This window comes from Varanus komodoensis, unplaced genomic scaffold (genome assembly GCF_004798865.1).
Source record: "Varanus komodoensis strain SLA01 unplaced genomic scaffold, ASM479886v1 scaffold20_1, whole genome shotgun sequence".
NCBI lineage: Eukaryota > Metazoa > Chordata > Lepidosauria > Squamata > Varanidae > Varanus > Varanus komodoensis.
In genome coordinates, this window is record NW_025335587.1 from 12,082,120 (window position 1) to 12,100,169 (window position 18,050).

At 47.9% G+C, this 18,050-nt stretch overlaps 1 protein-coding gene across 6 annotated transcripts in view; it reads left to right on the top strand.

The window, feature by feature from the left end:
* Positions 1 to 18,050, top strand: part of CUX1 (cut like homeobox 1) — a 300,846-nt gene that overhangs the window by 55,399 nt on the left and 227,397 nt on the right. For all 6 annotated transcript variants that reach the window (XM_044429825.1, XM_044429827.1, XM_044429826.1 and 3 more), the window contains exon 2: positions 7,619 to 7,729. In XM_044429825.1, coding sequence (XP_044285760.1) covers positions 7,619 to 7,729 — 111 coding nt within the window. The remainder of the gene's footprint in view (positions 1 to 7,618; positions 7,730 to 18,050) is intronic.

Below are 18,050 nucleotides of genomic sequence, written 5' to 3' on the forward strand. Positions count from 1 at the left end.
TCCAGGCCCTGGATCATCCTCACAGCCCTCTGAACTTTTTCCAGCTTGTCTGCGTCTTTCTTCAGTGGTGTTGCCCAGAACTGGGCACAGGACTGAGCAGGACTGGACTGAGGGGAACCAGCATTTCATATGATTTGGAAGCTGTACTTCTGTTGCTGCCGCCCAAAATAGCGTTAACTCTTTTTGTAGCCACATCACATCGCTGAGTTATATTCAGCCTGTGGTCTAAGACAATTCCAGGAGCCTTCTTACCTGTTGAGCCAAGTATCTCCCATCTTGTAACTTGTGAACTTCCGAAGCACAATCCTACTATTTTGATTTTTGTCTTTATTTTCTTCTTCTTCTTTTGTTTCTCTCAAGTATCTTGTTGATGCATTCCTTTCACTTAAAGGGTAAGCTTTTTAGTGGATTGGTTATTTCTGAAAATTGTGACTCCACTCAAAAATTGAGATGTTTACCTATCGTATACTGGACTTGTTAGCAAACTAATGAAGAAAGATCAGTTGATGGAGATCTAAAGTGACAATCGGTCTTTGATCTCCAGAGTCTCAAAGAGACCCTTACCTAAACAAAATCGGTATTGATGACTTTCATTAAAATGGTGACTTATGTGACACCCCAACTCACAGGGTGCTTTGAGGATAAAACCGAAGCGACGTGGAGGAGGGAGATTATGCAAACTGCCCTGGGCTTCTTGCAAGGGTTGGATGCAAGTATAATAACTACACCAGAAAGTCGGTGCCAGCAGATAACAGTGCATCTCAAAGCGTGAAGTGGACCTGAGGAAGCACTCTGAGGCCCGAACCCTCGGAAGAGGACCGTGAGCACCCCCAGGCAGTGGCTGAGCAACTGTATAGCAGGGCTTGCAGAAAAACAGTTTCTGTGAAGCCAGAGCACCCTCCCTGCTATGCTAGTCAGTCCAAGATGCAGACTTGGTGGGAAACATTCGGGTAGTTCTTACATGCAGTAAAAGCAACTCTTTTGGGGATGGAGGAGTGAACGGAAATGTGGGCAGCATTGAACCAGGTACTGCGAACAGAGGGTTTGCTGCAGAGGGCGCAAGTGGATGAAAACTTCCTGCAGTATTCCCCCACCCACCCTGCCCTACCGATTCTTGAAAATAAAGATGTCACTGAACTGTGGCTTTGCAGAACTGCTCACACCACCTTTCACTCCAGGATGGAGATGCATGTGTGAGTCTTGCGTGGCAAAGCGGCCCTTGGGATTTGCGGAGTTTTCTGAGAATGTGACCCCACAGTGCCTGAGGGGGTGCATTGAAAAGGGCCCCTTTGTGGAAGGACGGTTTGCCCTGCTGCTCCCACCCCTTCACATATGGTAGGTGACTACATCTGGAAGGAGGAATTGCTCCACCAGGGAGGGGGGAGAATGAAGTCATCTGTTCCATCAGCTTGTAAAACCGAACTAATTAACAGACAATCAGCATTGATTGAGACAGCTGCCTGCTCTGGGGAGCACTTGGGAGCACACACGCTCTCTGCAGAACTGAACTGTTGTTTATAGCTCTCGGGGCAAGGCACCGAATTTGGTTGCCCAGGCTGGGGTCTCTGGTGACGGCGGGTTCTCACAAGGCGTGGTAACGAGTTGCAGCCTGTGACTGAGCAGCCTCTGTCTGGCGTGGGGTTTTGGGTATGCCTCTGACATTCGTGCTCGCGTGCTGTGTTTATCCTTCCAGGCCGCAGAGCTCCTTTATGGTCCACTCCAAATGAAAGTCGGGAGCCATGCTAGCAGGGCCTGGCATGGCATCCCGGAACATTAAGAAGCCAGGTGGATTCCACCTGGATTGCCCTCCTTTATTTCTGACCCATCTGGACAGAAGGTCCTGCTCTTTGCCCGCAGGCACATTAGCAAGCCTAGAGTGCCCGTGATACATTTTGTGGGGACTTACTTCTCGCCTAACAATACCCATTCTAGCTCACTGTTGGAACCTGTTTCTCAGATCATGGAATTATTTTGAGAGACACTTGATGAAAGCCTGAAATCGCAGGGATGTGGTCTGTTGGTCTACTTGGTCCGACCCATTTATTCTGGCTGGTGGCAGCCAGCCCCGAACACGAGCCCCCTAGCTCAGAGGCCAGCGCCTTGTGTTTCCACGTGCCTCCCCTCTCAGAGGGAGGGGCCAGAGGGACTCCCTGCTCTGTAGCTGCTCCAGGACAGCAGGGCACCAGCCTCTTAGTTGCCTGGGTGGGGGAAGGCATCTTGTGCAGGGCAGGCTGCTGAAGCAGGGACAGATCACTGCGCTGCTCGTGGAAGCCAGTGCAGGACCACGGGGGCTGGCGGAGGAGTGATGCCAGCCTCCTCACTCGCCTGCGTGCAGTTCCCGAACGCCTGAGGCAACGAGGCACGTCTTCAGTGTGCCAACGTAGGGCAGTGGCTTCAATTTTGGACCAAGACTTGGAAAATGCTACTTATGCATGACACATACTAAATGAATCGGGCCAGTCATCCTTTCTCATCCCAGCCTACCTCACAGGGTGCCTGTGAAGATACAGCTGGTTGCAGGATTGCAAAATGATGTGTAGCAGCAACTTGGAGCAGTCCCTGGCAGCCCCTCGGTTCAGGCTGGGACAGATTCCTGCCTGGGACGCGGAACAGCTGCTGCTGCCAGACATGGGCAGATCCAGGGCCCGGCTAGGTACGAGGCTTCGTGCAGTCTGCACTTCAGGCCCCCGATGGAGCGCAAGTGGCCAAGTGAATGGTGTGGGAAAGGCTCCTGTGCTTGGGAAAGGCTCCTGCCCCACCAGCCCCGCCACTTTGGAAGAGGCTTCGGCTGGCTAGGAATCCCGAACAGGACCGCTCCTTTAGAGCAATATGCGTCCCAGCCCTGCGTCCGTCCGGGTTGCTCCCAGCTCAGCAACCAGCTGGGAGGCTCACGCAAATGGCTCCACATCAGATTAGGCATCAATGCAGGCCGCCTGGGGCTGGGCGCTCCGCCTGCTGGGAACCACAGCAAAAAGTTTCCCTCCTCCATCACCACTTTCCTTAATTCACAAGGGAGGGGCAGGCATGAGATTGAGCATTTGGGCAGCTTTGTGTGGGAAGAGGTGGCTCTTGGGAGCCCCGAGTGAAAGCCAGCGGAGTCTCCCTAAAGAGCGGAAACCTTGTGCTCTCAAAAAGCCCCAGCAGGCAAAGTCCTCCAGGGAAACTCACTCCGATGCAGAAATCTATACTTAAATGTCCTCTTCTCTGGTGAAGATTTCCACACAGGCTGCTAATGCAGGAGAATCTTACAGCGTGAGAGATAAATGGTTGTAGCTCGCATGGTGATAGTTTGGTTTCAGCAAAAATCTAGTGTCTAACCCAGGGATGTTGCTGTGCTTGACTGATAAGAATACTCAGAAACTTTGATTTGGTGGTCTGTCTATCTCTACCCTGCTGCACTTAATATCACTCAGAATCTACTATCTGAAGTAGCTTGGTTTTCATTTTTAGCAGCTGGCCTCTTCTAGGAATCAGGTTCGTGCTTATCTCCCTGCAAGTCCGCTTGGCATAAAGGTGCTGTCTCTGATGCCTCCCAAGTTCACAGCATCCACTGTGTCTACACCTGAATTCCAATTTACAATCCCACCCAGCCACCCACCCCAAAACCAACCAAACAAAAACCCCAAGGAAAATACTGGCTTCTTTATAATGCCTCTAAACTGCAAGTGAAGGTTCACACCACGTCTCTTGAAGAAATTAGCAGTTTTGTTGGCTTCACTGTAGTCTGTCACTTACCTTGGAGAGGTTTTTTTGTATGAATTGTGCTTCTTCTCAGAGTCTCGTTTGCTTCCTGAATAATCCTCCATGTTGGCAGCAGAATTGGGAGGAGAGTATATTTTGCTTTCTTCTTTTTAACACATTGTTAATATTTTTTTTGAAAAGGCCTCCTGCTTAGCTCTTAGCCACATGGTTTCTGTATGTGCATATGTATCTAACTCACACTTTTTGGATTCTTGACTTTGGGAAGAATTTCAACACTGATTTTGTCAAACTGTTAAGGATTTCCTTCTTTTTATAATAGCTTCCCCATATGCTACCACATTCCATCTCAGAATCTGCTAATATGCTGCCTTTGTTTTAAGCAGAATGAGGGATCTTTCCAAGCACTTTGTGGCACCTAAGAGATGTGACTTTGCATGGGTGTTACCTTAAACTCAAATTGAATGTGCAGCCCTGAACATACCAACGCATGTGTGCATGTGTAAAACCTTGTTGAGTCCAAGCAGGCCTACTTTCAAGTAACTGAAGAACTGGTGCCTCAGGCGACTAATATAGAATGAATTTTAAATGCAGGCAACTTTTCCTTATGGTGAGAAGAAAGTGCCTAAAACTTGAATTGCTGTGATCCTGAGGTCTAGAAGACATTTACTCCCTCGGCAACTTCTTAATATCTCCTGCAGGTTGTTAGATTCCACCTTTACTGAAAAGAGAAAGAAGTCCCTGGCCTTCAGGGCTCCAGAGCTAGTGTGATGGTTTACAAACGTGGAGGAGGAGGACCAAGGGGACAAGAGCAGGTCAGGGGAACTCAAGTGGGGTCTCCAGCTGGGCTGTCACCCCGGGAAGTCGGGGAGCGAAGCAGGACTATCCCATCCGTCCTGCTCGAAATTGATTTGCTTCTCTTTCCCCTTTCCCCTCCCCACTCCCTTTTCCTGTGTGCCATTCTTTTCAGTTAGCAAGTCTGACAATTTTATTTTACTTATTGGCCATCAGTAGTTCCAGGAACCTTCTGGTGTGGTTGATAAATCATACTTTGAAACCAAACTTGGAAAGAAGGCCCAGAATACATTTCAGTATTATTTCAGAATTGGAGAGGTTAAATCACTATAATTGAGGAATAAGATGACATGCACCGATTTTTGGCCACTACCCATAAAGTGCATGTAGTAATGCAAGCATGATGGGAATTGCATGTAGTTCTAAGAGCATATGGTCACCTTCTGTAGAACCCATGCCTGTCTCCATGTGTCTGGGTGACTGGCAGCCACCAAGGAAGGTGGGACTTGCAGCACCCACGGGCAGCCATGCTGGGAGCCAGCGGGGCGTGTGTAAAGCCCCATGTGGCCTCCCAGGATTTCTGAAAGGCTGTTGAGTGGTGCACATGTTGGGCTTCACTGTGTGGCCGGCAGCTGTCAACTGCTAGTGCTCCATGTGATGCGCTTGTCTCTGTTGAGCACCAGCGCTCCAACCCTGCCAGTCAAGCCCTCGAATACCATTCAGGCAACCGTTTCGTCTAGAATAGGAGCAGGACGCAGCTGCCCAGCATCCTCAAAAGTGATGGTGTCTCCAAACAGGGCACATGGGACACAGAAAGGCAGGTTTCAGCTGCAGTTAAGAGCACTGAAGTGAGTTGTGTCTGGAGCAAATTGCAGTCTCCTGGGTTAAATATACTTAAGGTATACATAAGGTAACATCTGCCTTAACTTTAGTTAAAACTAGCTTATCCAGGCTTCTGTATAAGGATTTCAATCTTGTTAAGGATCACTTAGGATGAGTCTTAATTTTCTTGCAGATGTATCAACCACTTAGGAGGAAGAGGAATTTTCTGTGGGGGAAGCGAGTTAATGATCCTGGGTCAGTGATGTCCGCATACCCTGAGTTTCCTCATTTTTCTTGTTTCAGTTTGGTCTGCTGGTAAGCCCGAGTGACTACTCAGAGACCTTCCGATCCGTGTGCTAAGCAGACTCTTGCTTGTCCCAGGGTCTTCAAGCAGACTCGGCTTAGTTGTTTTGGGGGTTTTTAGCAGCAAGCTGGGGGTCTTTTTGCCATGGGAAGCTGGCTCCAGATCTTTCAGGCCACACGTGAGTTACATTGCCAGAGTGAGCGGAGAGAGCCCCGTGCTTGCATCCTGCCTCACCACTGAGATGTTTTTCTCACTTCTCATGAACGTCAGATTTATTCGCGATGAAAGGAAATCGATTAGGAGTAAAGAAAAATCTAGAGGCAAATCCTCCCCGAAGGTACATAATACAACTTCTGTTGACTTCACGGGGATGTGGTGCGCACGCTTGAATTTAGTGCTTGCACAGAATGAACAGAGAGGCAAGGAAAGCATTGTACAGAGATAGATCACGGCACAGCTAGCCTGCTCCGCCGACACTTTCCCACACCATTCACTGCGCCTAAGTGGAAAAGTAGCCTATTGGGTACGGATGGCGGATCCGATGAAGCAGCTGGTACTCTGGCACAGAGCACATCCATTCCGGCTAGAAGGCCTCTCGTTCAGTCCTGGCAAAAGGCAGTTGCAGGCCAGTATTCTGGCCAGCTCTTCTCGCTGGAAGAGCCACTTCCGAGTGCAGGCTGGGCCAGGGGGAGGCAACGTGGTATGAGGCTGCAACCGGAGAGGCAGCATTTCCAGATTTTTTGAAGCCGTCGGGGGGCTCGTCCAGTTTTTGAAAGTACAAATGGAAATTTGGGGGCAGAGTTAATGACATTGCAGTAGCGACTCTCTTGTCAACCCGATTTTGCCGAAACAGAAAACGCATCGTCTATAAATTGAAGCGCACGTAACTTGTTCTTTTGGCCCTGCTTGTCGTATTTGCAAACAATCCCATGTATGTTTACTTAGCGATAAGATCCAGTTTGTTTAGTGGAGCTTATTCTTGGGGAGACTTGCATAGGATTTCAGCATCGAAGTACAAATGTTATACCCAGCTACACCAGATGTCCAGCGGATCTTGCTTTCCAATAAGTGTGAACGGGATTGTAGCCTTAGTTTTGTGCAAGCAAAAGGGCAGCAGTGCTTAGACTCTCCAGACTAGATTGAAGGGCCCCAGAAGGAGGCAAGTGTCAATTCACAAGCGAAGGAAAACTCCGTACGAAGATGGGCACACCCCTTAAGTGCAGAAATGTATCTTGAATTTATTTACAGCCACCAGTAGCTGAGGATTCTGGGTGTTGTAGCAGGGTACCTGCGCAGATTTGGCAATGGTTGCTCTACCAGGCTTGAACGGGAGGGGCATTCTTGTCTGCAGTCTTGTTCCAGCATTTTACAGGAGTGTGCGCAGTAGGATGTGGAAGAACCGTTAGCAGGCGTAGAAAGTGACCATCCCTGATTGCTGAAGTTGCTCCTAAGAGAGTGATCGGGAGTCTTTCCGATGAGCTGAAAAGTAAGAAATAGGCCAGGGGGAATTGGCTGCTCTCGGGGAACCTGTTCCTGGCCACAGAAAGAGTGAGAGAAATAAAATCAGCCCTCTTGCTGAGTCTTGTGCCAGATCCTGAAAACCCTGAAAGGTCAAAGAACACAAGAGCAACAGTATTCTGTAGATTTGTATTGAGAGTCATGCCAAGAACCTTGTTCCAGCACATTGCTAGTATGGACTGATGGACTATCAGGAGACCTCTTGATTTTCTTGTCTTTCGCGGCTAAATTGCCCCCACCCAAGGAAGCAGAGGTGTGTGGTCTGTGTGGATTGTATTCATATGGGCTCTGGAGGGCCCTGTGGGAGTTGTCCAGAGATAACTGATGGGATAGTTGAACAAAGGCATGGTTCAAACGTGGGGTAAAAATCCTTTGATATTGAAGTTTATCCGCTTTCACCACAAGGGACCTGAAATAATTGTGTAAGAAAAGGGTGCTGGCATAGCTAAAATTATGGTCTCTTTCTCTCTTTTTTAATAGAGGGAGCTTGATGCTACAGCAACAGTTTTGGCTAACCGACAAGATGAAAGTGAGCAATCAAGAAAGAAACTTATTGAACAAAGCCGCGAGTTCAAGAAAAACACTCCAGAGGTGAGTTGCCTTGCTATTTCCTCATGTACGTCTTTGTTTTGCAACAGCCATGCACTTTTACAAGGGAAGCGGACAAGTGGCCATCTGGATTCTGTTTTGTGAATGGGTTATGTAACCATCGGGTTGAAGCTGAGGGTGTTCAACCTGGTGTTGTCCAAGCTGTAGCATTGGAATTGTTCAGATTTTCTACATACTGTTTTCCATTACATTTTTTCCACATCAAATGTTCAATTTATAAATATGCATTGTTTCACAAAATTAATTAGCAAAATAGTGAAATGGATTAAATGCTACTCAAGTCAGACGACTTCCGAGCTGTAGTAAACTTTTTTTGATTGCATTTGTTCTGGGTCCTGCCTCTGACCGCCACCTCTGAGAGAGACTCAGTTGGTGGAGACACAGAGCAGGACCTTTTCAGTGGTGGGCCCCAGATGTGAAATGAGCTCCCCATTAAGGCTTGCCCGATGCCAACCCTACTATCTTTTTGGCCCCAGATCAAAACCTTCCTCTCCAACAGAGCACTTAATTGGTTGGGGCTTTGCTAATTTTTAATTCAGGTTCAGTCAGGTTTTATCTTGCTTATCATTATTGGAATGTTGTATTTTAAATGTGTATCAACATACAGTGTTCTAAATCTGGTTTAATTTTTTTTTTTTGGTACAGTATCTTTTTCCCTAATGTTTTTAGTTTGTTGCACATTTTAGACTGTGTTATAGCAGATTGTTGCAAACCACAGCATCATCTATTGGGCAGCATAGATGTTAAATAAATAAGTAAATATCTAGAATATGCTGACATGAATTCACTAGCAAATTTCAGTGCCATTGTGCATTTTTTGTTGGATGCACATAAAGTAAGGGAGGAGCTTGCTCTTGAGACGCCTCACCTTGATATTTAGAAAGATTCTAAGAAAAATAATTTATAAGTCAAGCAATTTATAAGCTTTGGTTGAAAGCAAAACTGAAATCACATTTAATGCTGCCCTATTGATTTTTCCCCTTTTATTGCATGTAACAAGATAACAATTTTCACTGCTGGAAGCTGCTGTTCCTGGGCTCTTCTGCGCAGTTGTGTTGCGGTTGCACAAAATCAGCAGGTGTGGTGGAGAAGTGTTTTGCAGTCAAGCGCAGTCCCTGCTCCTGTCTTTTATTTTGCTGGGTGCTTTTACAAAAAGTCACAAGATGCTTACAAGCATCTCAGGCAGCGGGCCCTGGAAACAATCTCTGCTGAAGTCTTTGGGGAGCTGTGGCTGGCCAGAGTTTCCAGTACAGGGTGAGGTGGACTGGGGTCCCAATCCACTAAAATGCAGCTTCATGTGTGCAAGAACCTCTTTGCCACACAAGCTCCTCTGTTTTGGAGATGCTGTCTAGATGTCAATGTAGATTCTGGAACTGCTGGACTTCGGGCAGAAGAGTCTTGCTCAGCGATATGGCTCTCAGTGGGCAGATTCTTTGGCTTTCTCCTCCTGCAGGAGAAAAGTGTTGGAGGTGTGAGATGAAACCTTTGGTCTCTCTACACTTAGAAAAGAGAGACATCCGTCGTGCAGAGGACTGAAATCTGTAGAAGATAAAAGTTGCTGGTAGTGAGGGCAACAGGAGAGCTGGCAGCCTCCTCCAGCCTGATTCTGTCCAGATGTTGTGGCTACAACTCCTGTCAACCTCAGCCTGCATGGTTGATGGGTGAGGATGATGGGATCTGTTTACCAAAACATCTGGAAACACTCAGCTGGGGGAAGGCATCTTTGGTATAACACTTTTGGCATGGCAAAGGGGTGAGTTGCGAACAGAAACAAGCTTCTGACACTGCCCAGCCTTCCCCAACCTGGCGCCCTCCAGACATTTTTGACTAATTAATCCACAGTTAGCATGACGGTAGGAATAGGAATCTAAAACATAGGAAGGGCACCAGGTTTGGGAAGGCTGCTGCAATGCAATCGCAAAGTAAAATCAAGTAAGCAGCCTTGATATTCAAACTCATTAGCTGTGAATTATGCCGAGGGAGACTGAGCATATTAGATGCAATAAGACAAAGGAATGTATATGGATAGTGTATGTAATAGTGGTCCCATTTCCCCCATGTCTCTCTCTCAGTTGACTCCCATCAATCCCATTTCTCACATTTGCCTTCATTTCCTGGGGTCTGTCTTCATTTTCCAGTTGCTGGAACTTCTTTTTCAATGTATTGAATGCTGGCTGTGCAGGGCTGGTACTTTTCTTACCACGCCTCCTTATGAGGAAAAATGATGATGTAAGAGATGAGCTTTCTGAACATGCAGACAGTGGCACACATCTGATCAACAGAACTGCTTATGTTTGTTAGCATTGTAAACTGATTCCCCCTTTGGCTGGTGCAAGGATCCTGGACAACAGGGAGATGAGACGAATGAATAAAAAAGCAGATCAGCAGTCATTTTGGACTTCCCCTTCCAGGGTTCCTGACCATTGGTCATACTGGCAGGGTTTTCTGGGATCTGAAGGTCTGCCATCTGCCCACCTTCCCCAGTCCTGGAGCCCTCGGGGGTATACCCCGCTGAGCGCATGCGCAGGCTCACACACACAGTACCGTTCCAGTCCAGCAAGGCACTTCGATGCTTTCCGAAAAGTGGTATTTGATCCCCTCGGCAGAGAAATAATCTGCTGTAGGTGGAAAGCTTAGAAGCAAAATCCCATGTATCTGTTCCATCTTCAAAATAATGTGATGTCGGTAGCCAAGAATTTAGATTTTTATTCAATAGTTTCAGTGTCTGAGGCTCTGAAATATCTGATGCTTGCCCATTGCAAGTGACCCCCCTCCCCAAAAAAAGAGGTTCTCCAATTCTGAAATATCAGCATGGGTGGATTTCCCTGGAAGTGGTCTTGTTGTGGCAGAGGGTGCCATTTTGAATATTCTAGCGGAGGAAGTGCTGCACCATAGGCTGCTTTTACATGTGAATCCAGTGCAGCATCCACAAGCCTATACTACCCATGGGTTCTGGGTGGCTTGTCAGCCCTGCCGCAGCCCTCCCTCACTGGGTTTGCACGTAATGGCAACCTAAGATGCATTTGCCCTATGGCTCCAAGGTTCAAAATGGCGGCCACTGGCGCATCAAGAAGCTCTTTTGGGAAATTCACCCACCTTGACTTTTCATTCTGTGAGAATCGGGCCTGTGACTCCACTCTTATTGGTCTGTTGAAATGGCCTTCCTCTAACATGAGAGAGTTAAACAATTTTTTTAAATTTGGCAACACAAATATATTTCATGTTCGAGATGTGGTTTCTTTCCAAACATTCTGAGTTGCGTATGTGTTAGGTTTAATATGTTCCAGCTTTGCCTCCTTTTATCTTTGGTTCCTTGACTAAGTTGGTACAACGCAAGAAAGCCATGGGTACTTTTGGGCTGTGTGGATTGAGTTGCAATCCTACTTCAGCTTAGTGTGCTGGGTGCATTGGGCCACCAAAAGCACGTTCCCTCCTCCTTCCATGACTGTCACCTTCTTGTTTTCACCCTTTCAGGCTTATCTCTTTCGTCATAATTTTTTGTACTATTATTGTGTGTGCTCCTCTCCAGAACTGAGCATGAACTGGAGTTGGTTTGAGGAGAAGGAAGAGACTTCTCCATCTGAAAAAGGTCATCGTGTACTTCACATTGTAGTTACTGCATGCAAAGACAGAGGACACCACTTAGGCAGCAAGACCCGACAGGGCCACCTTGTGCCCTCTTGGGTGATTACAGGCATTGGTAGCAATTCTCATCAGCACAACCAAAGAAAATATTGGAAGAACGGTCCTGATGGAGGTGGCAGCATTCACGAGGCCTGTCCTGTCCTGGCCTGGCTTCACGATAATAATTGACGTTGCAAAAACCTTTGGGCAGGGCGGCAGTCCAAGTTCAACGTGCAGTTCTGTTAAAGAACCACAGGAAGGAGTTATCTGTTTAATAGATTTTTATCCTGCTCCTCTGTGAGCAACTCTTTCAAAACCCCCAGACTTTAATAAAGTCACAAAAGAAAAACAAAACAACATCCCGCAAGAAATGGCAGCAGAGCGAACTAGTCAGTCAAGTATTTTAAGTTTGCAGTCGGAACAATGCTGACGAGGGAGAGACTCCATTGAGCTCAGCAGAATTTACTTGTAAGTAAAGAAGATGGCACGGCATTGTAAGAGTGTTATCTGTATTTGAATAATGGCAGAAATAATTGAATAATCATCAGACTTGGTATGTCTGCTAATTACCAAACCTGGACAATTATTGTTGCAAAACAATGAAATGAACTTAATTGAAAATAGCAGTTACCGTAACATTTGGTACAAGAAGCAAGCTTAGACCAAGGCAGGCCAGTGGTCAGGAGTCTTTTCTTGCCCAGCTGGGTGACGAACCTGGCACTCTTGATACGCACCACTGACTCCTTCCCAAGGGAGATAATTTTAACAATTACAGGACAGGTTTTCATATGTATGTGAAAACTTGGCTGAGCAGCCCTTCTTTGACCTTCATCTTTGCACACCTTGGCCAGCCTACAGTGACAGAAGGTGTTAAAAGTGAGGGTGGCGTTCAGGGACGAGCAAGGTGCAGTTGTGGGTGGTCTCAGGTCTTGGCCTTGGGTGGCCGCTTGGGCCACTGTCTGGTGCTACCTGCATTTGCAGACAATGGCCAGGTGAAAAAGTTCTGCTCCTTGAGGCAGGTTGGCAAATAGCAGAGAGAGGCAGCCAGTTGCATGCAAAGATTGGATGGATGAACCTTAGAAAACAAACTGATTGAAACAGTACAGGCAATAGTCAACACTGAAACACGTCCCAAATAGATAAGTCTTTCATACCTCCCCAGGGAAGTATTCCTCGTTTTTGGCTTCACCACCACTGATGCCAAACCCCATCTGGGCCTGCCAGCTGCCCCTCTGGTGGTGGCGGGGCCCAGAGAAGAGCCTTTAGAACCAACCTAAAGACTAAAGAGGTCGTCTAGGGGAGCAGAAGATGGTCCTTGGGGCAGCCAGCTCCTTGGTCTGGACAGGTTAGCATCTGTGCCTTGCACTGAGTCTGGAGAAAATAGGTAGGTGATGTAGGCGGTAATAGCACCAGTGTTGCATGGTACAGGCGGCAATCATGTCGGAACTGCAGACTTAGTTATAATGTGTGATGCGTCATCCCAGGTGCAAATAGGACCGTGCTGGTTTTTTCAGTAAAATCCCTCATCTGGAGACCAGTGTTTGTGGCAAAATCACACAGTCCTGCAGGGAGCGTCGGTCCTAAGGTTGCTTTATAGACTACGTGGAGCTGCTGCAGCTGAGTCTTCTCATTCAGCCTAGCAAATCCCAGTTTGTCCTGTGTGTTCCTAGCTGGACTGGAGGCAGCTGGACGAGGGGATGCAGGACAGAAGGCCTTCTTCACGTGAGGCCATGCCAGAACGGAGGGTTTTCCCCCCATTCCCGGCTGCTCTCTGTGCACCAAGCAGCCAGTCTCTGCTGGAGCCCCTGAAGGTGCTTTCCTTCTGTGCTTTCCCTGGCAAGGTCCTGCCACAGGTTAGCAGTCAAGTGTCTTTTGGCTCCCAGTGTTCCGTTTGCTGCTGTCCAAGATGCCCAAGGAGGCTTTTCGAAATCTGTAGCGAGAAAATTGGTCTTTCGAAGGCCCTGGAGCAGAAGCCGCACTCTGCTCAGCTGTCAGTGGCAGTTACAGTGCTGAAGTGTCTGTAGCCGGGGCTGTTGGGGTGCTCCGGAGATGAAAAAGACTCCATCAAAGGGCTGCTCTTTGCAGCGCTCCTAGCGAATTGTTGTCCTGCGTTCTGGGCTGTCATGTTTGGAACTGCACGGAGAGAGTGGTGCCTTCAGGAGCAGAAGCTGTGTTACCAGCTGCCTCTGAGACTCCACACTGGGACCAGCTGCTTCAGTGAGAGAGATGCCGCATCTGTGAAGGTTGGGCTCCACGTCTCATGTACTGGTGACTTTCTGCTGCACCCCTGCCTTATTTGGACTGACTTGTAAGTGGGCACGTTTGCACCATGATGCGCTGGTGCAGGCTTTCCTGGCACTGAAGTTAGAAAGGAGTTTCGAAAACTGAAAAATCCAAGATTCCTGCTGCCTCCCTCCCTCCTCCCCTCCAGCTCTTTCTGCCTCATCTCAGGAAATGCTTAGAGGCCTGGGGAGCCTTGTGTCAGGAGCAGGGGCCAGAAGGGGCATCCCTCAACGACCTGAAGCAGAGCTGGATAGCAGTTGCTGCCAAAACTAGATTGTGAGCCAAGACCTTGTCAGAGGCACTTCCTCTGGCTTGAGATCCCAGTGTTGTTGCTGTGAGGTTGTCACCTCATTGTGCACTTCGCCTGTTGAAGCATCAGGTTTGCTCCAGCTAATCAGAGTCTTGTTTCATTTCCAGTTGTGTAACGTGAATGACTTGGGCATCTCTTGGGTCTCACAAGGTGTCTCCTGGGGGGGCATGCAGGAGCACTCCGGGCCCTTCTGAAATGGCCAGCCCCATGTAGTTTTAACCAGCCAGCTGCCTGAATCCACTGAAATGCCATGGCTATAACGTGCACATTTCCTGCTCAGATTTCCTGGTTCTGTGCTACACCTGCTGGGTGGAAACCAGGTTTCTTTGACCAAAACCTGGGTGGCATTCTAGAGTCCCCAAGAGGTTAACGGGGAGTCAGAGAAGCCATTGCACCAGGCCGGGTGGCATTTGTTTCTAAAAGGGGAGGGTATAGATAGAGAGCAGATGTGCATTTCTTTGGCCCATTCCAACATCTTCAACCCTATTAAAAGGCAAGTTACTGTTCCATTTGTGCTGGCCCAAACTGGCATGCCTTCTGGCTTCCCGCAGAGCTGGCTGCAGATCTTAGGAAATTACCCCCCCCCCCCCCCCGTTTGCTTTTACATCCATGCCATGGAAAAGCAGCAAGATTTTAAAAGGCTGGAAAAAGAGATCTTTGTTGCATTGTGAAAGCCACGGGCCCTCTGGGGAGTTCTTGTCCCATTGTGAAGAAGTGGTGAGCCCTCAGAGAAATGTTATGAGATAAGCTCGCTGTGAGAGCTTGAGTACAGCCGACAAAAGGTGGTATTTCTGGACAAGGCCTTCACTGGGACTGTACGTTGGGTTCTGTTACATAATGGTGATATCATGCGCCTGAATTTTCTGCAGTTACTCACTTTAATATAATAGTTAATTACAGAGTGTTCTGGCCATTTCAGGATTAAGGCTGTCTGAAATGTATACTGTGTTAAAATTGGCGTGGGGGGCAGGAGAGTACTCTAATTAAAAGAGCCATTTTGTTTTGCCAGCTGTGCAGCGTCTTAGAGGTCCTGTCGATCTGCATCTAAGCATTCTTTATTAATTTTGAAAATGTGGTTGATCGTGATAATTTTGACTCTCTGCAGCAACTCTTAAAAGCTTGGGTTGGCTACAGAGGTGCCAGGAGAAGTGCTTCTTTTCACAAAAGGCTGCACGCGGCTTTGATCCGTCTGCCAGGGAAAAGATCAGAAGGCAGGGCTTGGGGTTAAGGTGGACCCACAAGTGAAATGTGTTTTATTTCCTCAGGTCTAGAACTGGGAGTATCAAAGCTGGAAGCTAAGCTGGCATTTCTCTAGTTTAGCATTTTAGGTTCAAAGTGGAGTGGTGCTGGAACTACTGAAGGTGATGGAGCTATTGGCGCTGTGGTCCCTGCCTCAGGGCATCTTTGGTTGCAAGCTGCAGGCGGGGCCCTGCAGTTCCAAAGAAGTAATACGAAGCCCTCCGCATGGCCGCTCCTAGGACAGGTCCTAAGCCGATAACATTTTTTGCCCTGCTGGATCAGGCTGCGGCTCCATCTCATCCCACATTCTCTTCACGCAGCTGCCATCTCACAGTCCGTGTGGAAACCGCCAGCCACTGCCCACATCGTGTTCTCCAGCAATGGCAGTGCCCAGGCACACCAATGCTCATGACGGCCTGTATTCACGAGGATGGGCAGCTGTATGGCCCACAAACCAGTCCCTTCCCCTTTTGAAGCCATCCAGGGTGGTGGCCACCTGAGACAAGTGCCTGTGGGCTGTGGGAAGGCCGCCAGAGGGGAGGATGCTGGTGTCCATCTCTGTGAACGCCTGTTCTCTGCATGACTCTGCCTCCTTCAGGGGTAGGTAGTCTTTTTGTGCTAGGAATGATGCATCTGATATCGGGACCCCCAAGTGGAGGCAGCCTGCTCTGGGCTTGCACCCTTCCGGGGGAGCTGATGCTTGCCACTGCAGACCCCAGCCCCTTCCAGGCATAAGAGTGAAGTGTCCCTCCATTCAGAAGTTACGGAGAGCTCAGCTGTTAGGAATTGGGCGGATTGTGCGCTAGCGTTTCCAGCACCTCCACTGTCAGCGTGATGACTGACGCCCTCACTTGTGGCTCTTGCACCCGATTTCTTGCCTTCGATTCAGCAGTGGCGCATGGGGTTAGAACTGTGAGAGGGAGCTGAGCCATGTGTCCCAGCTTCAGAAGTTACAGGGTTAACACTGGTTCGGAGGCCCAAGAAATCCCTTGTGTCTGTGGCTGCCGCGCATGGCATCGGCACTGCCCCTTCCTGGAAGGGTCAAGGCGAGGGATGTGTTTGGCTGTTCTCCTTCGGGTGCGAGCATCTCCCATCCCCGTGGCCTTGAGCGCTCAATCACTGGCCTGTGTGTCATTTCCCCCTGCATGTGTGTTCACGACTTGGTGAGGCTTGAAGGACCGAACAGCCTTCCAGTGGTCATCTGACATCTGTTTTCTTGGTGCTAATGGTCCAATCTTGCTGGAATCTGCAGGGACACAGGCGAGCCTTTGAGCGTGGCCAGGGGGTGGGCGCACTCTGAGCATAAGCAGCCTCTAAGAGGTCTGGAAAAAGAGAATCTTGCAAGTTGACAGCAGGCTGAATAAATGAGCTCTCAAACAGAGCACCTTAACACTTACAGAATTGTGATGGCCCCCTGCTGACCCCAGGGCTCTCTCCTAAGTAAATGGAAATTTTGAACCACGGGGAAGTTTTCTCCCGGAAAGCAAGCACATGATCTCATGCTCACGTTCTTAGAACTACCTAAGAGGCATCTGGTTAATATACATGATGGATTTTTTAATTTCTTTTTTTTTTGTGGGGGGGAGGTTTTTTTATATTCTTCCTAAGATATTTTTGTGCCACAGCAATAATTAATTTCAATTACTGTTGGTTTAATTAGACAGCTTTTCTCTGTTGTTTGATAGCCACATTGATCTTTTGAGAAGCAAAATGTAAGCTTTAAGAAAAACACAGCGAAGTATATCATGGATGCAGTTTATGTTTTGCTTTTCTGTGCGATAGAGATGGAATTAGCTGGAGGGATTGGAATTCGTTTTGTCTGACTTTGAATATGCTTCTCTCCTAAAAATTAATTGCATGTTAATAGAATTGGTGGTTCCCCCCCCCCCCGCCATGTAGAAAACAGACTGGGTCACAGGCTTCGTGCTGAGAGCAGAGGAATATTTCAGATGTCCTGGTCCAAATGCGCAAGTATTTGGCAGCTTCAGGTTCCTAGTCAGCAGTATCATTTCTCTGGCGCATTGGGGTCTAGGATTGTTTCAGCTCAGGGTATGTCCAAGCCAATACTCATCACAAAAAATGCCTATCCACATCAGAATTTTAATCGATCCCTTTGTTTCCCATGTAAAATGTGCATTTATGTCCATGTTGACTCGTGCAGTTTCATTACCCCATGGTTTGGGGTGGTGGTGGTTGTTGTTGGTATGTGTTTTTTTGGTTTGTTTTTGAAGGAGCTGTTTGGGAATTACTTCATCTCCATGGTGAGACCTGCAGTGGGCATTGCTCAGGCCAATCTCTCTCCCTCTCCGGCATGACCGATGGAGACCCCTCCGTCATGTAAACACAAGACGCCCCAAATTATGCCATTGCTTTTCCGTAGAAGAGGAGCAGTTCCTAAGAGGAGCATGGAACTTCAAACTTTCTTTGAGTTTGCTTCTGGCCACGGGGCTTTCTGTGAGTCCAGTGAGCCATTACGCAAATGTTTGTATGCGCATGGACACTCATAAATGTGCTGTGTGGTCCAGAGTAAAGCTCAAGGAAACAACAGCACTGCGCCATCATCTCCTTTTTATTTTTTGTTTTATTTTATTTTATTTTGGATATTTCTAGGCCATCCATCACTTTTGGGATATTGACTGGTGCTAGTTTGGGGAATGGGAAATAACCTCATGGGAAGTGCCCATGGTATAAGGGACATTAGGGACTCTTTTAGCAAGAAGAATGTTAGTTTGCTGGAGCCTTGGATAGCAGGCATATTCTTTTGGCCTGAAATATTTCAGTGATACAGAATATAAAGGAACTGTGAATGAATCTATAGATAAGCAGAGGTAAAGAGTGTCTAAGATG